We start from the raw sequence: 20,776 nt of genomic DNA, 5'->3' as shown, positions 1-20,776 counted from the left end.
TTAAAAAAATGAGCTAAATGTATACACTAGATAGGTAGTCAGTATAACATGGGGGTTGGCAGGATGCCAAGAGCACTTGACATTAAGTTCACTGACTCAATGGCAGGTTTCAAAATAGTTCTACTGTGTTAATGTGCATGTGCAGCCACACACACAACCAAATATGCAAAGGCAAAAATGAGGCATAAAGAGATTCTCCAGGTAGTCTCTAGGTCCTATCTGTTATTATAGGTTCTTTGGCCACCAGATCCTTCACGAAGCCACAGTTGTCATCATGATTTGCTTTTTAAGGGCACTTTTTTCCTGTTGCAGTTCATTTTGCCTTCCATTATGCAGAACCACTGACGGAGAAATACAGACATGGAAGTACATTAGTCATTGGTTTTGAAAGACAGAAGAACAAGTGTTATTGCAGCTCCCATGGCAAAGACAGCTAATCTCCTTTTACACTGTCATGGAAAAGTGTAAAAGAATAACAAGACTGATTGTATGTCCATTTTCTTTTAGATAAAAAAACAGGCAGTCTTCTACCTCTCCCTATCATTTTGAGGGAGAGTCTATGTACAGAACTGATAAAATGTAAGACACCTGATTTCTTTAAGCAACCAGGGCTCTTTTTTTGAGAGGTTTTTGTCTTTTTCTTGCTCTTCTTCCCTTTTTTATACCCCTTCTTATTTTCCTTCTCCTTCTGGCTTGTCTGACAACTGCAGTGGCTGGAATGTCAAAGAAGTCTTAAACAACTTAAACTACCAACATATGTGTATTTTTTTTGTCTGGTATCTATATTGCTTTATTAAAAAAGGTACAATAGCATCTGAAAGCCATTGTTAAAAAGTAATCTTACTTGTATTTTCTTATTCATTCAATAAATCCAAAGGGTTGACCAGTGTTGAGTTCTTGGATGACATGTGCTCGTATTACAAATACTCCCCTCTCAGTTGGCACTGTTCTTAATAGAGTCCAAAGGCTGAATGAGCGCTGAAACAGAACTATTCTCCCCTCCAAAAACGGAACTATTCTCCCCTACAAGGTCATTCCCTTGTCAGGGATTTGCTGAAAGTATAGAAGTGATGTAGGTGAGAATTGAAGTTAATGAGGAAGTTCTGCACAGTACCATGCCTGTATGATGGCTAGTTCTGAGTAGTGTAGTTATTCACTCACTTCCATAAGCACTAAATTCACCTGCAAAGTTATATATAAAAAACCTCCCTCCTGACTATGCACTTGCTCCCCTCTTTCTTTATTAAATTTAAAAGCAAATGTAAACCCTGTAGTTATGTCACTCCTAACTGGCTGCATGCAGGCCTGCCTCACTGTCAAAGAGGCAAACAGTTAGTGATATATAACTTCTCTTTGGCATTTAGAATTTAAAAAAGAGACCCAATATTCTCCATGTTTCTTCTATTGTAGATGTTCTTGTAACTAGGTGTTTTGAGCCCTATCATATGATTTCTTCATACATGATTTACTAGCAAAATAACTTATTGAAAATTGAGAGGGTAATGAACCAAAATGACAGATCTGAACATCCACCAGGTTAGGGATGGCTTGGAGGGTTGTTTTGGAGTCCAGATCAGAATTTTACAGGTGGTTTCTTGCTTTATACTGGGCTGAACACCTCCAAATTTTAAGATGCCTGAAATCTGGATCTGAGACCAAATTTTGCATGTAAGATTCAATTTTAACTGTTAGAGGTTTCCATTGACCTGCACTGAAGTAACTGTATTGTTAAAATTTCTGACAAGACTTGTGCTTAAAAAAATGTTTGCCTTTTTTGTTAGTTAACTATGACTTACATTGTCTTCCACATTTTACCAATTTAATCTCTCAGGGAAAGCATACTTCAGTAGGGAAAAGAATTATCTCAGCTCACAAAAACTGCACATATGTTATAAATATGAATTGCTACAGATTAAATGTGGATAATTCAATTTGTCCTACAGGTGGTTAGTCTGCTAAAAAATGTTTTTCAGAAAAATTAATTTCTATCCAGTCATTTTTAAAGTATCTAATTTTTTTTGTCCCCTGTCTAATAACTGTAATTGAGAAGCGTGTAAAATCTTTACACTTGGTTAAAAGCATAACAGAAACATTCATTCTTGGAACAGTGATTTCAGTAGGGACATTCCAGTGATAATACATGCTACAAATTGAATTGTCTAAAACTGTGTTTTACCTTCACTAAAATTCTGCAAGTATTCCTGTCTGTTTTTCATAGTCAAACACAAAGATCTCTTTTACTCCACTGAACTTAAATTATAACTTAGTTTTTTTTTAAAAAATATTGTAAATAACCTTCCATCTATTTATAATAATGTAAATCTTTTTACATTAACACGTATAGTGACAACTAAATTAGCAATTTTGAAGTTAATAAAAGTAATCTTAAAATAAGACTAGACCAGCAAAAAGCTGTGTGTATCAAAAATTCAAGACTGGTAATTTCAAGGAGAAGATCTGTTATAGGAAGGCTGGGCATATTTTTTTTAAACCTGCATCTTATGTCTCTTTTTAATTATATGTTTGTCACTTATCTTTCATGTTTTTGATTGTAATCAAAACAATTTAGATTAAATGTATATTTTTCATTATGTTTTTAGATTCTACATATCAAAGGGTGCTATTGTTGATCAGCTGGGAGGAGATTTAAATTCCACCCCACTTCACTGGGCAACGAGGTGGGGAAAAAGTCTGGATTTTCTGTACTTCCAGTTTAATTAGACAGCAATTTGTTGTTTGTTATTTGAATTAGATTCCATTATATACTTCTATTATGGGTATGAGTTGTGTCTCCATGTACGAGTGAACTTGAGGAACTGGGTTGGTGGCAGTAACTGAGTACATTTATATGTTTGGTCTCTAAGGACGGGACATTCAGTTCATCTGAAACTAGCAAACTGGTCTATAGATGTAGAAGAGGCTGATCGTTATGATAAGAGAGGATATATATTGTATAAAAATTTGAGTCAGTTGTCGCTTTGCGGCTCTTCACTGTTGCTTTGAGAATCTTGCTATTGAGTATCTGGTGGTATCTAGTAATACAGAAGTGGAGGATGACAGTCAGGAGACAGTTTGTGTCTGATGCTGTCCAGAGCATTGCCTCATAAATTCAGGAGATTATTAAAGGTGCATTTTAAACACCAGGAGAGACCAGAATTATTATGTAGGACACTGTCAAAGAATAAAAGGGGTGAATGAACTCCTGTGTACAGTACTGGACAGACAACTGTCTTCTAATAGGTACTCCTTCAGATACAGTTAAGTAGAAATGAATGGGAAAGGAAGTATATATGTACTAATATTCATAATTATGTACTGCAAAAAGAAGGCCTGGGATATTGGCCTTTGGAACATTTAAAATATTAAATTATGTTGATACTTGGCAATGAAAAATCCGCTCATTAAGCTAATGTGTTCGGCTTAATTTTAAATATTAAAACTAATTTATTCCTTTTGGGTTAAAGATCATATTTGGTTATATATGTATTATAAGGTGAACTGTTAAACAGATTATTACTGCTCTAAATTAAATCAGGTTCAGAGAAAATTTGTGTCACTTTGAACACCAGTTGACCAAAGCCATATTCTGATTGACTGGAAGGGCCTGGTTTGTGGTGTCGCAGCTGTGCACTAACTGACAACTGTGCATATTTGGCACCTTATCACAAAAATGGTGAGAACCCTGATGGCTATTATGCTAAAAAGATTTTGTGGATGCTTTTACTGCAGTGCAGGAAAAGTGTCGGTCCCAAAGCAGCACTCGTTTTCCCCGTAATAGAAGGATACGTTGCATCTCCTCCCTGCAAAAATAAAATAAAAAAAAAATCAACTAATCTGTTCATAGACTTTTAAAAAAAAAAAAAATCCAAAATTTAAAATTAATTAGTCTCATACTTGGTTGTTCACATATTTGCAGAATCAGATGCATAGTGATCATCGTTTTCAAAGGAAAAGTTGTCTTAATCTTTAATTCAGAGTGATATAATGATATAATTGTTTAATTAATTAAAAATGTTGGAATTTAACATTTTTCCTATCCAAATATGTTACCAAATTTTATATATATAATTAACCAGGTGTGTTTGTTTTCACTGTTATGTTTAGACAGGGTCACTTATCCATGGTTGTACAACTGATGAAGTATGGTGCAGATCCATCACTAATTGATGGGGAAGGATGCAGCTGTATTCACTTGGCTGCCCAGTTTGGGCATACATCTATTGTTGCTTACCTGATAGCAAAGGGACAGGTAAATTCAAATAAAATAACACATTTTAATAAATAGACTCCTAAAGAGAATATTTCAGTAGTAAGAAAATAGTTAAAAACTGTGCTTACAATTTGAGTAATGTAATGTTCTGTCGTTTTGGAAACTGTAATGTCTTTTTGTATTATTACTGTTTTGTAGTTTTAGACTACTGCATTTTAATTGAAGCATATACCATCTGTTAACAGTTGTGTGAGCACTTTAGCTTTTGTTCATATGTGTTTAATGCCAGTATAATATGTGTAAATACTAGTGAATTTATATATTATTTTCCTTACTTTCATTGAATATCATTTTAATTAAGTATATTTCACTTATCCACAAATCTCCAAAACATTGAAACCTCACGTAAACAGCCAAACAAGGCAAAAGAGGCATGATGATATCATGAGACTGAACATTTTTGTTTTAGCTCCCTGTACACCTTTGTGCATACACCCAACAAAACAATTAATAAAACAATCTCCCCATCCTTGCTGTGGGATGTGTCAATACATCTATAAAAAATAATTTGCTTCTCAGATTAACTCATCTAATGTCCCACCATCCTTCATTTTGTGTGTCTGAAAGGCATCATTAAACCAAAGTCACCATTAGTATTTTCAAAATAAATTATAGATAAGGCTAAGATTTTTTTTTTTTTTCACAGAGGTTGCAGAAGTCACGGAATCTTGTCACAGTTGCAGAAGTCACGGTGACTTCAAGCAACCTCTGTGAATTCAGCCCTAGCGGCCGGGAGTGGCGGGGGGACCTGAGAGCGGTCCCTGCAGCTGCCAAAACCTCTGCTGGCAGTGTGGGGACCCTGCAACTGGGCTCCCCATTTTGTCAGGGATATGTTTAGTAAAAGTCACAGACAGGTCACAGGCTTCCGTGAATTTTTCTTTATTGCCCGTGACCTGTTTGTGACTTGCACTAAAAATATCCATGAAAATATCTTCGCCGTAATTATTGGCTAGCTTGCACACATGACTCAGCACTGTTTTGTTCTTGGTAGAGGAGAGTTCAGGTATGGTCTCCATAACTCATTTAAAAAAAAATCCCCTCTTATATTTTTTAACTAGGTACTTCCAATTGTGTATCTTTGTTATGCTGCTGTTCATTCAAATCAGTCTGATGAAATTTAACATGACCATAAAAGTCAGTTACAAAAAATTAGTCTGTTACCACTTACGCATTATGTAAAATATAAGTTGAAATAATTTTAATAACATCCCAGCATTACATACTATAACCCATTCTTTGTAGTAACAATCTTTTAAGCAATACAACAAAATCTAGTGAATCTAACACCTCTATCCCTGTAGAATCGGTGTCTTTGTGCAAATAATCCTATAGCTATTAAGTATCAGCATATTGTGTAATTAAAAACAATACATTCCAGGTAAATGCTCTGTAGCAGGCAATGACTATCCAGGCATAACTGAGCTCCATCAACCTGTATTCTACTTTATTCTTGTTTTCTGGCTGCTTTGACCTTGTAAACATATACAGTATACTCCCATTTATCCAAAATTCTATTATTCAAACCTCTGCATTTTCTGAATCCCGTTCTTGTCCACCATGTATCGCATGCTGGGGCATAAAGAAGGGATTCAGATAATGTGAAGGTTTGGATAATAGAACAGAGACCCCCTGAACAGGACTCTGAGGAAGAGGCGGAGCTCCCGGCCATGAAGGAGGTCACCCTGCTGCTAAACGGCTCTTGCAGCGGCCCAGAGAACCCTCTGCATCCTGCTATCATGGGAGTGAATGAGTAGGACCATGACATCAGAGCTGTAGAGGGCTCCCTGCCCTGCTGCAGGGCCAGTGACACCCAATCCCTAAAGGCACAAGATAGAGGGAAGACTGAAGTCCTGGCAGGGCAGAGCAGAGTCCCAGCCCCAGAGTCTGTGCTCTGCCCCATACTTTGCCCCTGCAGAGACTGGGTGTCACCAACCCTTCAATAATTCAGGGAGCCTTCTGCAGCCCTGTTGTCAGGGGAGTGAGTGAGTGGAGCAGGGCAGAGTAGAGACCCCTGGCCAGGACTGCAAGGAGGAGGAGGACGACGACGAGACTCCAGCTGCTGGGGAGGCTATCCCACTACTGAATGGCTTCTACCCTCTTGATTATTCACACTCTAGTTTATCCAGATAAAACCCGTGTCCCCCATGCTATTTGGATAATTGGGAGTATATTGTATTATATTTAGTTCCTTTATAAAGTAGCTGAGATGGAACAGCAGATGGTGCTGTAGCACAGATAACTATCTTCAATCTCATATTGCTGTATATCAGTCCTTGCCTCATATTTACTTTCTGCTTAGATTCTGCTGTATAGTGACAACAGTAGCAGAAAATGGTCTTGGTATATTCTTTCTAACTTTTAAAATACTTTTTCAAAGCTGTTGCTTTCAGTAATCAATTTTTTAGGGCTGTCAAGTGATTAAAAAAAATAATTGTGATTAATCGTGCAATTAATCATGCCATTAAACAACAATAGAATACCATTTATTTTAAATATTTTTGAATGTTTACTACATTTTCAAATATATTAATTTCAATTACAACACAGAATACAAAGTGTACAGTGCTCACCTATATTTATTTTTGATTAGGTATTTTTACTGTAAAAAAACAACAAAAAAAGTATTTTTCAGTTCACTTCGTACAAGTACTGTAGTGCAATCTCTTTATTATGAAAGTTGAATTTACAGATGTAGAATTATGTACAAAAGAACCTGCATTCAAAAACAAAACAATGTAAAACCTTAGAGCCTACAAGTCCACTCAGTCCTACATCTTGGTTAGCCAATCACTCATACAAACAAGGTTGGTTACAATTTGTAGGAGATAATGCTGCCTGCTTCTTGTTTACAATGTCACCTGAAAGAGAGAACAGGCATTCGCATGGCACCGTTGTAGCTGGCGTTGGAAGATATTTATATGGCAGATGTGCTAAAGATTCATGTGTCTCTTCATGCTTCAACCACCATTCCAGAGGACATGCTTCCATGCTGATGATGGGTTCTGCTTGATAATGATCCAAAGCAGTGCAAACTGAGACGTTCATTTTCATCATCTGAGTCAGATGCCACCAGCAGAAGGTTGATTTTCTTTTTTGGTTGTTCAGGTTCTGTAGTTTTTGTATCAGAGTGTTGCTTTTTAAAGACTTCTTAAAGCACGCTCCACACCTCGTCCCTCTCAGATTTTGGACGGCACTTCAGATTCTTAAACCTTGGGTCGAGTGCTGTAGCTATTTTTAGAAATCTCACATCAGTACCTTCTTAAAGCACGCTCCACACCTCGTCCCTCTCAGATTTTGGACGGCACTTCAGATTCTTAAACCTTGGGTCGAGTGCTGTAGCTATTTTTAGAAATCTCACATCAGTACCTTCTTTGTGTTTTGTCAATCTGCTCTGAAAGTGTTCTTAAAACGAACATGTGCTGGGTCATCATCCGAGACTGCTATAACAAGAAATACATGGCAGAATGTGGGTAAAACAGAGCAGGAGACATACAATTCTCCCCCCAAGGATACAGTCACAAATTTAATTGACACATTTTTTTTTAACGAGCATCATCAGCATGCAAGCATGTCCTCTGGAATGGTGGCTGAAGCATAAAGGGGCACACAAATGTTTAGCATATCTGGCATGTAAATACCTTGCAATGCTGGCTACAAATGTACCATGCAAATGCTTGTTCTCACTTTCAGGTGACATTGTAAATAAGAAGCAGGCAGCAGTATCTCATGTCAATGTAAACAATCTTGTTTGTCTTAGCGATTGGCAGAAGAAGTAGTAGGACTGGGTGAACTTGAAGGCTCTAAAGTTTTACATTGTTTTGTTTTTGAGTGCAGTTATGTAAACCCCCCACAAAAAATCTGAATTTATAAGTTACACTTTCACGATAAAGAGATTGCACTTCAATACTTGTATGAGGTGAATTGAAAAATACTATTTCTTTTGTTTATCATTTTTACAGTGTATATATTTGTGATCAAAAATAATAATACAAAGTGAGCACTGGGCACTTTGTATTCTGTGTTGTAATTGAAATCAATATTGAAAATGTAGAAAAACATCCAAAAATATTTAATAAATTTCAATTGATATTCTATTGTTATAAGTGTGATTAATCACAATTAATTTTTAGTTAATCGTGTGAGTTAACTGCGGTTAATTGACAGCCGTACAATTTTTATTAAACTGTTTGTGTAGTTAAACAGATAAAGTTTGTTATACTAATCATTATGCAGTAAGATACACATGAAGATGTTGACCAAACATAGTAGATAAACGTGTGTTTGAACAGCATAAATGGTGTAGACAGAGATCAATAGAATTTTTATTAAGGATCTCGCCCTGCATCAGAAAATTCCATAATCATGCATTTTGTTAATGAATGTGTGTGTGTGTGTGTGTGTGTGTAAAACGGTGACTTTTGGTAAGGCTTTTTATGTATGTGTAATATATACACAGTGTTTTTTCTTTCAAAAGTCATTGGTTAAAGCAGCACTGTTGGGTTTAAAATATATATTTATTGCAATCAAACTACAAATTTATAAATAAATAAATAAAAACTTGTATATTAGTTGCAAAAACACCAAAGAAATGTTTCTTTATAATTGTTACATACTATATAAATAATAAACTTTTATTACTTATGTAATATATGTATAAATATATAATTTTATTTCAAAAGAAACTGTATAGGGAGGTGTGAGTGTATGGATGTGTAGCTGTATTTTGTTTCTTTTGGAATTAAAAATATCCTCATGGAAACATTTCTCCTGGTCATGAGTTTTTTGTAAAAGATTATTACTACTAAACCTAAAAATTGTGCCCATTTTGCCTTTACAATGTCTGTTTAATATTACATGATGAATCTGTAATCTGTATTAATTACTCTGGCTATTTTGGAAAACAGCTGAGAAAATGAAGTTGAAAAATTATGCATTGTGCCTGCATATGTTATCAAAATCCATAGTAATTTAATCAATAAACATTGTGGTGTTATGTATTTAGGTATGTTTTTACATATTTATGGTTATTGAAGTTAAAATACTATTTCATGTTTTGTAATAGAGAAAGATAATGGAAAATTTACAAAACCACACTTCTATGTGTATTTTAAAAGCAAAAATTTAATACAACCTTTTATGAAACTATTCTGCCACTGCACTTGTAAACTCCCATCCTGTAAATGGATGCAAGTAACTGTGCATACGACTAGCCCCATTGAGTGAGTTCAATAGGAATACTCAGATCCAGGAAGTTAGTTACTCATTTGCAGAATTGATGCCCTGCAGTCACTCAGCTCTCCCTGTGTTCACTCTGGTTCCCACCTGCTTCTTTATGGCACTGTCTGGGAATGGAAATTGCAATTACTGTTGCCCAGATAGGATCCTTATCCTGTTACTTGTGAATTTTGACCTTCCTCTACCAAGTGCTCAGTGTCTTCCAAGACTCCTGTCACTAGCTGTCCACAAGTATCAGAATCTACAACCCAGTTTAGGTTGTCATAGATAAAAACAGATTCTTTCTACAGATCAATGAAATAGAGAGGAAAAACTTGAAGCAAGGTGGTTTTAAAATAAAACCACTGTACTTGTTTATCTTGTCACTACATAAAGTGGTACAAACCAATTTCAAAGGTTGCTTACGTAAATTGTTAAAAAATCATGAAGACGTTGCCAAGCACTAATTCATTTTTTTAACACTCATAGCTGCAGTACTGCTCAGAAACTCTGATTCTGAGCAGTGCCAAGGACTACTTGGCGGGTGGAGTGTGTGTGTATGTAACCTTTGCACTCATGAAGCTTGGGCCCTGTGTTTCTGGGCTTGGCCCTCTTGCACAACTAAAGTAGCTATGAGGCTGCTCTAAGCATTACTGGATGTCCCTGGCTCCAAGGACCATTCTGGCAGCCATGGATCAATGGGATATAAGCATGCCCCAACCCTCGTCCCTTTTCCCCTGGGCAGTTCCCACTGCACCATTAGGAGTAAAGATGTGTGGAAACTGGAATTTTTTCTTTGAGCGATTTATCCACACAGATTCCACTCTGGATGCACATGTAACTCAGGCGTGTGAGGTTGGATTCCTTTGAATAGCAGTGTCCACTGGGTCCATGCTTGTGCCCTGAGTGCACTTTCGCTCCCTGAATCTGAAATGATAAAGTGTGGGCCAGCCGCAACCTGCACTTAGTTCCTTTTTACTGCTTGTGACTGTTAGACCTTGTAATATCCACATTCTTTGATCTTAGCAAGTAGCTAGCACAATTCTTTCTCTCACTAGGAAAAGTTTGTTAGCATTAGTTCTTGTTGATAAATTTTCTTTGCCCATTGCTTTGAAGTACTTAATTTTAGATACAGTAATGATAGTTCCCACTTCCATTCCATACAAGAGATCTCTCCTTTGTGCAGAGCCCCCTTGTACAGTGGTTAACCCTAAGTCACCGGCGTTAAAGATCTACTCCTGTGACATTGCTATGCCCATGAACAACAGACGCTCCTTGTGTCTGCTGTCCTTTGAAGAGGGCTGTGCTCTCGAGTGCTGCTTAATCTGCGTGTCATACTTCAAGAGGACTCAGACGACAGAGGCAAAGCTGAAACTCTTCTTCTTGGAAAGATGCAAGCCTCATTGGATCCGGGTAGACCTTCAGAGACGCTCCAGGTGTCTGGTCAGCTCCATGCTGCCAATGCCCTGATGAATTGAGATGCCACTCTTGGTGGCTTTTCATAAGACCCACTTGTCAGCCGCATAGATGATGTGTTCAGAAACGGGCCCTAAAAAGCACCGCTTCAGGGACCAGGGCAGGCACCAATCCCACTCTCCAAGCGTGGGATGGAGAAAGCCTCTCCTAAGGCTTACTCCTCCAAAACCCTTGAAGTGGAATCCTATACCAGCGCCCCAGCACCAAACCCAAAGTTGCTGTAGATGGCCTCTTCCTATACCAAGGACAGTGCTGCCTCCGGGTTTGATAGAAAGACACAGACTTTGGCACCAAATGTATCATCATCGAGCATCTTGGCACTGTTCACACAGGCACTGGGAATTATGGCACCAAGTGTCTGTGTAATCAGATCTCTTTCCTTGACTTCAGTTTCAGCTGTGTGCCAACTCTCTTTGTCGGCATCACTACCCTCCACAGCACCAGTGAGACATCTCTCTGTAGGAATGGTAACGGACTCGCCTCTCATTGAGAGGCTATGGGGGGGTAGTTGCCCACAAGATGGAGTACACCTGATAGATCTGCCCCAGTTTTGGAAGAGGCTTACGTTTTTTCTTTTTCCCCAGAGGTACACAGCAGAGCTTCTTCTCCGGAGTTGCTCCCACACCTCTGTGAGTGTCACAGTGAGAATCAGGCAGAGAATCTAAGGAAGAATATTTGAGGGGCACCAGAAGATCATCAGGGATCCATAGAGCACACCCCACCTTCTACCCACTCAAGAGCCATCCTCATTATCCCTATCAACTGAGGCTATACTGGTCCCTCAAGTGGGGGTGAATCCCTATTCCAGGAAGGTGACTTTATCCAGTCTTGAGAGCCAGGTCCCTCTTGTCAAAGAAGCAGCTCCAGTCATCTAGGGTTCCACTTCAGTATTGAATTCAGCTTCTGGCAGGTGAGGTTATACTACTCTCCAGCAGTATATCAACTTCCAGTCAGCTCATTCTGTCCAGACAGAGTTGGTTAAGCCTCCATCCACCACTTCTGTGGATGAGCTAAAGGGACTTGCTAAAAAGATTGGTGGAGATGCTGCTTATCCTGTTGCAGGTTACCCAGGAGAAGCAACACAGACTTCTGGGTATAGTGCAGCCTTCCTCTATGGGACAGTCAGCCATGCCCATTAATAACAGACTGTTTGAATTGGCCAAAGTGATTTGACATAGGCTGGCCTTGGTCACATCACATCAAAAAGTGCTGAGAGATGTCTGCTGTAGGGTTGGAATATTTTTACCAACACCATAGTCCTCATGAGAAGTCAGGCTGGCTATGCTGCTTTAAGACCATCCTTTGGGAGAAAGACCAGAAGTTAGACCTCTTTGGGAGAAAGGTGTACCCCATAGCAAGCCTGCAGATGAGAGTAACGAATTATCAGGAGCTGTTCCCCAAATACATTTTTTTTTTTAATATGGGACAAAGATTGCAATTTTATGGACAGACTCCTGAAAAACCAGCATGAGGAAGTGAAGTCCCCTTTGACAGAAGGCCAACTCACAGCCTGAATGCCTCTCCAAGGAGCACTCAGTGTATCAGACAGAACAGCCAGGACAATGGTAGATGCCATGGTGATGAGGAAGTCTGCTTAGTTTTAAGGCATTGGGAATTCCAAGGGAGGTCCAGGTTACCATTGAGGGCCCCCTATTCAAGGGCAATTACCTCTTTAATAGTGGTACATATGAATTGCTCCATATACTTTAAAGACTCCAGAACAACCTTAAGATTCTTGGGCCTGTATGTCCCAGCCTCCAAGGAGGAAGAATTCAAAACAGCAACTGTTCTACCGACAGAGACCACAATCTCAGTATGGTACTAAGCAACTGTCCGAGGAGACCCTGAGGAAGAAGCAGTGATTTTACGAGAGGCAACCCTCTGCTTCTTCCTTGGTTGCTTCACAACTTGGGGCTTCGGGAAAGAACCAGTTTTGATGTGTGTGTTGAGACTGTGGCTGGATCACTTTCACATCTTTGTTCGTCCAACACTCCTTTTGGCAACCGCCTGGCATGGGATAACCTCAGATCTGTGGCTCCTTCAGATAATCAACAAGGGATATCCTATCCAGTTTCAAAATGTTTCTGTCCGCTCCTCACCCATCCTGTCCATCTTCAGGAACCCTTCTCATGGGAGACTGTTTAAGCAAGAAGTGGACTCCTTCATTCAACTAGGATGGGTAGAGGAAATGCCACAGAGTTCAGAGGCAAGGGATTTTATTCCAACTGTTTCTTAATCAAAAAGAAGAAAGGGGTTGGAGACCCATCCTTGATCTTTATCTCAACCTTCTTTGCTTGTTTCAAATTCCATATGGCTACCCTTGCTTCTGTGATTCCCCTCTCTGGATCCCATGGACTGGTGGATCTCATGGTGCTCTGCACCTCCTAGGCTCCAGAACAAACTGGCGGACTGACTCATCAGAGAACCCTCAGTTGTGCCTCAAGATTGCAGCCCTCCTTAAGCGTCTTGCACAAATAGGGATTTACAAAAGTTGCCCTGTTTGCACCATGACACAAGTGCCTCAGCTTCTGCTCCAGGGAGACATGAGCCCAGGTTTCCTTTTGGATGCCTTCCTTATTCTGTGGGCTCCTGGTCTATTATACCTCTCTTCATCAATGCCCATGATACTCAGGTTCTTCAGGAAATTGAGGCAGTACACAGTTCAGGTCATTATGATAGCACAGACATGGGCTAGATAATTTGGTACTCAAACTTTATTAACCTGTAAGTATGGAGACCCATGACCTCGCTGGTCCTACTGAATCTGGTCTTGCAGAACAGTGGTCCAGTCCTGCATCCAAATCAGACATCCCTGAATCTGGCATTTTGGATGTTAGCTGGCTGACATCTGTAGAAAAAGCTGCTCGGCTGTATTCTCAAGACATCTTGGTCCAAAGCAAGAAACCCTGAACCAGAGTGACATACAAAGCCCAGTGGAAGAGATTTTCTGTGTGGACAAGGCACCATTGGATTTCTCCAGTAGCAGCTCCAAATCCAGTTGTACTGGTCTATTTACTTCCTTTAAAATTATAAAGTGTATCCCTCAGTTCAGTAAGAACACACCTGGCAGTGATCTTTGTGAGCCATCCTCCTGGACAAGACTACACCTCCCATGGTGGCAGAATTCCTCATGTTTTCCTGTCATCAGCGCACTCTGCCTCTCCAGCTCCCAGAGCTGGCTGGGATGGGGGTACGGGGGAGACAGGCAACAGACAATGGGGGCTCTGTGCTTCACTAGTCCTAGGGGAAAGCTTTTATCAGTTTCACTAGCAGAAAGTGAAATTGACAAGAGCCTTTTGGACAAGCAGCCAAGACGCAAACATTACAATTTTCCTGTTGGAAAATCAAAACTTTCATATGGAAAACTTCAGTTTTGCAAAAAGGACATTTTTAGCCAGAAATTTTTGACCATTTGTAAATGACTGGCGTATTCATCCAGTTGATGGCCTTTAGACCCTTTTAGAATGGTTTGTTGTCATACAAACTGAGATTTACCTTCTTTGCAGTTAACCTAAAAGCATAGCTGATCATAAACATAACTATAGAATATTAAGTATTAAAATTACTTAGGAGCCATCATTCATATTTGACAAGTTGGACACCATCTATCACAGATACAAAAAGGGAAATTAGGTTGTTTGAATTACATGTTTCTTATGGTGCAGTTTAAGGCAGCCCACGTTCAAGAATTGAAGGAAAATTAGTTACAATAATGTCAAACAGCCCCAGTGGCTCAAAACCAATAATATAATTTATTTGGTGGTGATACAAAACCAAAAATATTACAGGAGTTGGGCTGGGGATCAAGTAACTAATTGGCCACGATACTTACTTTTTTTTTTTTTAAAGTGTCAGCCAGACTCCAGACATTGTAGGTCAGTCAGTCATCCTTCTAAGCAAATAGCTTGTTCAAATTTTCAAGAGAGAGAATATAACCAGTGATCTATGATATGTATTCCAGGGGTTATGTGTGTGGGCATATGTACACATAATATCTATTTTGTTTTAAAAAGCGATTTTTGTTGTTGTTGGATATAACATCCTTTTCCTACCAGTAAAGTTATTAAAAGCAGAACGAGGGGGGAAATAAGGTATTTTAAGTATTCAGAAAATAAAATGGCTGCTAATATACAAAAATGAAAAAGAATGAAAGCATGTTCTTACTATACATTTAATGATTGTCCACACATAATTAAACACAAATACTTTACATTTAGCCAGTATTTATCATTCTGAGAACCTAACATTGTCACTAACTACATTCTGTTGCCTCATTCATTTCATCTAGCTAAAATATGTTATTTATAACATGGTACTGTTTAGAATTGTCATATTTAAAAATTTCCATGTAAGGATTCTTTCTGCCAGTTAAAAACATTCGCAAGTGCACATTACTGCAATTTCGCTTTTTTATGGACTTGCTCACTAATTTTACAGTTAATGTTACTTGTTCCAGTATTCCTCAACAATAGTTAATACAAATATCCTGGAGGAGAGAATGTTAATTCAATACTGATTTTTGTGGATACAGAACCTGGCGTTGTAAATACAAAAGATGTATTAAAATGCAGAAGTGCTTGATTATGCTTCCTGCAGGCATTCATCAAATCTTAAATATTAGGGCATTATCTTATTTATGCCAAGCACAGAGGGGGGAAAAACGTCTCTTGCTCCCAGGTTTTGCAATGCACAACTTCATTATATTTTGTTTTCTTGTGAATCATCAGTTTGGCTATGTCTGTACTGCACTGCAATAGGCACTATGTGGGTGTGAATTGCAGCACCCGCCAAAGAGTTGTGCTGTAATTCACCCATGTGGGCAGTGTTGGTATGAACTAAAAGGTACGTGGTTTGCATTAACAAAGGCCTTTCCAGACCAGTACTATGTTAATACAAACTAGGTATCTTTTGGTTTGCACCAGCAGAGATGGTGGGGCAGTTACAGCACAGCACTTTGGTGCGTGCTGCAGTTCATCCCCCTGTAGTCCTAACCGTGGGGCTGTGTAGACAAGCCCTCAGTGTCTACATTGAAGATTGGATACCAGACTTAAATGACCAATATCTGATCCAGCATGGCAAATCCTCTGTTCCTATAGTATACTGAAATTGTAGCATTTTTTACTTCTCTCACTAATGCTTTTCTTTTTATCAGGATGTAGATATGATGGATCAAAATGGAATGACACCTTTAATGTGGGCAGCTTACAGAACACACAGGTAATAAACTCATTATAATACAGACCTGTTCAAAGCACTTTGCCTTAGTCAGACAATATAAAATACAAAAACAAACAAGTCACTATCTTTTTAGCTAGCTAAATTATTCCCATAATGTCATCAACCCTACTATAATTTGCCTGATTTATGACAGTTAGTGAAGAAGAGAGGGCATTGTTTGTTTAACATTATTACTGTGTTTTCTTCCCTCTCCTTCCTCTGCTGCTTCTTCTATAGGAGTTGTGTGATGATGAGGAACGAGAGAAGTTTTGTACCCTCATTGCTATGCATCAAATACGTAGACATTTGCATGGTATTATATATTTGTAATGATACTGTCACTTTTCTGTGATACATGGGAAAACAAGAATTTATGTAAAAATATGTGCTCTGCTACCATCTAGAAGAAGCTTTGTTACACTTATTAACTAATTTATAGGCCTGTGCAGATTCCATTGGATTCAAAAGTAGTTTTATAATTTATTTCAGTGGAAGCAGAATTGGCCATTAGTACTTAACACTATAAAAAAGGGGTATTCTGATTAATATTGTCTGAGTTGATGCACTAAGATGCTTAAGTAGATCAAACCCATAAACAAAGTGCATTGTGATTTTTAATTCTTTGTAGATCTAACCAAGCTTTTATTTTTCTAGTGTGGATCCAACTCGATTGCTGCTTACTTTTAATGTTTCCATTAATCTTGGGGACAAATATCACAAAAATACAGCACTACATTGGGCTGTGCTAGCAGGAAATACTACAGTAATTAGTCTTCTACTAGAAGCTGGCGCTAATGTTGATGCCCAAAATATCAAGGTAAACATTTTAATCTTTTATTATAAGTGATGTACAGTAATATTATTACTAGAAGTTAGATAATTGCTAGGAGGTGATGTGGGGTCATGATGATACTGAGGAAACTATATTGTTTAAATTTGGGACCCATTTTTCAGCAAGAGTGGCCCATATCCTCTAATTCTGCATCTGCAAAAACACATAAGCACTCAAAGATGTGCACATCAGTTTTTGTGGGAGCATATGCTTCTGAGTATAAAATTGAAAGAGTGTGACTGAAAATTTAATCTTGCTAAAAGTTTTGGGGTGATTTGAGGTGTGGGATGTTTGCTGCTTTCTGGAAAGAGGACAGAAGCTCCAATTTTCCCCCGTCTCACAAGGCAGTCAGAATGTTCCATAACTACAGAATATTGGTTAAAGGAATATAATTGTCTCATTTTTCTCCCATGTGACTAAGTTTTGCTTGATGGTAGGGATGGGGTGGAGTCATCAGGGAGCCAGTTACAGTTCTGTGGTTTAGCATTAGAACCGCCAAGTAGCTGCTCCAAGTTAATCCACTGGCACAAAGGCCCTATGTCTACACTGCAGTAAAAGACCCGTGGCACAGCCATAACTGGGCTGAGTCAGCTGGTTCGGGCTGCAGGGCTATAAAACTGTGATGTAGATGTTTGGGCTCAGACTGGAGCTTGAGCTCTGAGACTCCCTGGAGGGGGGTGGGTCTCAGAGCCCAGGCTCCAGCCTGAGCCTGAACATCTACACTGCTATTTTTAGTCCCCCAACCTGAGCTGTGCAAGCCAGAGTCAGCTAACCTGGGCTCTGAGACTCTGTGCCACCCGTTTTTTATTGCAGTGTACCCTAAGGGATCAATAGATAATTGGAATAGTGGAGCTGCAATACCTCAGCCATTTACCAGCATACCATGTGTGCTAGAGTTGTGGCAGCTGGCATAAAAACAGGCTCCACTGCTTGTGCATGCCAGAGGTGTGTTCATCTCCACAAGGGGGATTCTCCAGTGGCCATTTTTAGCTTGAATCCTGGGTGGCACAATAAGGATGGACAGACTGGAGAACCCAACCCGATATTTGCAATTATTACATACTGCATGTGGTATAGGTCAGTTAATTTGTTCTGTGGGTTCACTCGAGGTGATCAAGGCATTTGTCTTATGTTGTCAGCCGCAGAGACAATCAACTTATGAACTTTAAGTAATATACATATTTTATCTGAATTCACACAGTATTGTTAAGGGTATCCATTTTCTTGGCCAGTGTAGGTCAGACCCACAAGCAAGTGCAATATAAGTTTACAGCAATTGAAGCTATGTTGTTGCATTCTAGACGGTCACAAATCTTGGTATTCTTGAATGAAAATTCATCACAAAGTCTACTTTGCTTTTTCCATGCTTTGAACCAAAGAGGCTAGCCTCACACATTTGCTTGCATGACTATGCTGTAATACTCTACTAGTTACCTGTATAGTTAACCATGGATGTATTATATTTTCAGCCTCAACTCTTACAAGCCCACACATGTGGCTACTTTCTGTGGCATCTCTTCAACTATTAATTATAAAATGACCATATATGCAGTGTATATGTAGTATTATATATAATAAATCACTTCACCTAAAAATATTGCTTTTCATAAAGGGATATCCTTTAGTCTGGAACAGCATATTGTATCGTCTCCTCGGTTATTGGCAGGCAGCAGCAGTCAGACAGAAAATAGGCTTTTAACTTGCTGGATCATGGTATGTTCTCCACAGACATTCTTTCTCTATCACAGGTGCTTACTCCCTAGTCTATGATTTTCAAAGTCAAATATAGAAAGGAACTACAAATGGATAGAAGAAAATATGTAACCACTGATCTAAAAAGCTGGATAAACTATTGTGTAATAAAATAGCCAGATAGATCTTATTTATTAGAAAGAATAAGCTAATTGTGGTCATGAAAACAAATGATCATGACTCTTATTGCACACTTGATTCAGTAATGTGAAGTTCTGTGGTCTTTGTAGTCAGTGTGGGTAGATTCTGAACAGACACAGCAGCTGTCCAAGTCTTGCAGCAAAAGCTCCTATTCTGTGTTACTTAATAAAATAATAGAGTGAGAGAGACCATGTACATATCTCATGTACAGAAGTGTCTCCTTTTTCTACCTAGGACAAACCCATAACTTTGACCTAATTAATTTTAATAGAAATTGGACAAGGAACCTTTTTTTGTCATAAATAGTCCTTATTAGTACATTATAGAACTAATCAGGCAATTTGAGTTTTGGAAATGATAGCTCCATTTTGTGACTCCTGCAAAATACAAACAGTCTTGAAGCGTAAATATTCAACTTTAATACTCACTCGAGGTATAAAGCTGGGGGTGTTTTGTTTTTTGTTTTTTTTGCGGGGGGGGGGGAGAAAGGAGGGAAATAGGCATGGGCATGTCCTGATTTAAATGAAGATTTTAGTAAACTCTCAGAGTAAATGTAAGCTCTGGCCTTTGAACAACTTTTTCTTGCAAGAGCACTATAAAAGGAAATTTGCAGGAAAGGGCCGGCAGTTTATCCCCCTTCAGGCTGGGAAAACAATTCAAGAAAAATGCTTTCAAGGGTAAGAAAAACTGAGATCTTCTTGATTGCCTAATCTAGTGTGACAGAACTTTCTCAGGGGAAAGTTAGAACTCCAGATAAGTACAATAGATTTAAGGGAGTTATAAATGCAGTCTGTTCTGTAAAGGTGTGTGAGTAAAGGATCACAACTACATGTCGAGTGTAAAGACAGACAGTAATAAATATTGAACCCCAAGAGTGCTTGTAGCAACTTCTTACCTAGTGTCCCCTTATAAGAATAATAACATTTGTATGTAATGTTGTACACATTGGGAATAATACTCTTAATATGCTTCCATGTGACAAATCATCAGACTCAATAATTTTCAGAGTTAGATTTTATGAGAGTCTCTCTAACTTTACTAGCTTGGTCCTAGTGCTATCTTTCTGTAAGCTTTGGTAGTTCTTATAAAAGGGACATGGTTTTCAGGAGTAGAATTATAGAAAATCTCTGCTGATTAGATATAAATATGCATACCAAATCCATGGCAATTCTGTAACCACTAATAGTGGCTCAGGCTCTGTCTTAAGTTAATTTCTTATTTTATTGTGCATGAGAGTTAGAGGGAGAGGTGGGGCTCAAATACTTCGATAGCCACTAGCTGAAAAACTAAGCCTACTAGTAAATATCAGAGATGGGAGGGGAAGAATCTATTATCAAAGTCCAGGGTCTACCGTCCCAGTTAGATTCCCAAACCTGTGCACTTGGAAGTGGGTAACTGTTGAAATTTTGCCATGTTGCTGTCTCTAAAGAGGTGGAGACTTTTTTGTCTTTCGTAGCAACCTTTGGTAATAGGTGTCAGATAAATGTGAAGTGCCTTCCCTTTATGGCAGGTGAAGAGGTTTGTCTCTTCATCCATTTTCCTCAGCTGTTGAAAGGTCTGGGTGAGTTTTTTACCCTTGGAGAATTTTGAGGAAGGCTAAAAAGTCTCTGCTATTCCGGATCTGGATACATTCTTCCCACCTGTGCTACTGTGCTCATAGCATGCTATTGTGCTCTTCCTCCTTGTGGCCGAATGGTTATGCTTGCTGCTCAGAAAAGGGACCAATGTGACTATATATAACGGACTGGGAGAGAACTTGCAGAGGCCCTAATGCCACCTTTGGCAGCATGACTGTGTCCTACTCTGGGCCCCCCCAGAGATGAACCGCCAAGTGGCTATAAGTGAAACCAAGAATAAGCTGTGATCCCTAGAAA

At 38.8% G+C, this 20,776-nt stretch overlaps 1 protein-coding gene across 3 annotated transcripts in view; it reads left to right on the top strand.

Annotated features, from left to right (window-relative positions):
• Window positions 1–20,776, top strand: part of ZDHHC17 (zDHHC palmitoyltransferase 17) — a 138,696-nt gene that overhangs the window by 53,322 nt on the left and 64,598 nt on the right. For all 3 annotated transcript variants that reach the window (XM_048835718.2, XM_048835719.2, XM_048835717.2), the window contains exons 4-7: window positions 2,601–2,678; window positions 4,105–4,249; window positions 16,113–16,177; window positions 16,832–16,994. In XM_048835718.2, the coding sequence (XP_048691675.1) occupies window positions 2,601–2,678; window positions 4,105–4,249; window positions 16,113–16,177; window positions 16,832–16,994 (451 nt within the window). The remainder of the gene's footprint in view (window positions 1–2,600; window positions 2,679–4,104; window positions 4,250–16,112; window positions 16,178–16,831; window positions 16,995–20,776) is intronic.

Source organism: Caretta caretta, chromosome 1, assembly GCF_965140235.1.
Source record: "Caretta caretta isolate rCarCar2 chromosome 1, rCarCar1.hap1, whole genome shotgun sequence".
Lineage (NCBI taxonomy): Eukaryota > Metazoa > Chordata > Testudines > Cheloniidae > Caretta > Caretta caretta.
The sequence above is the reverse complement of the archived record's forward strand: the minus strand, read 5'-3'. Positions and strand labels throughout refer to the sequence as shown.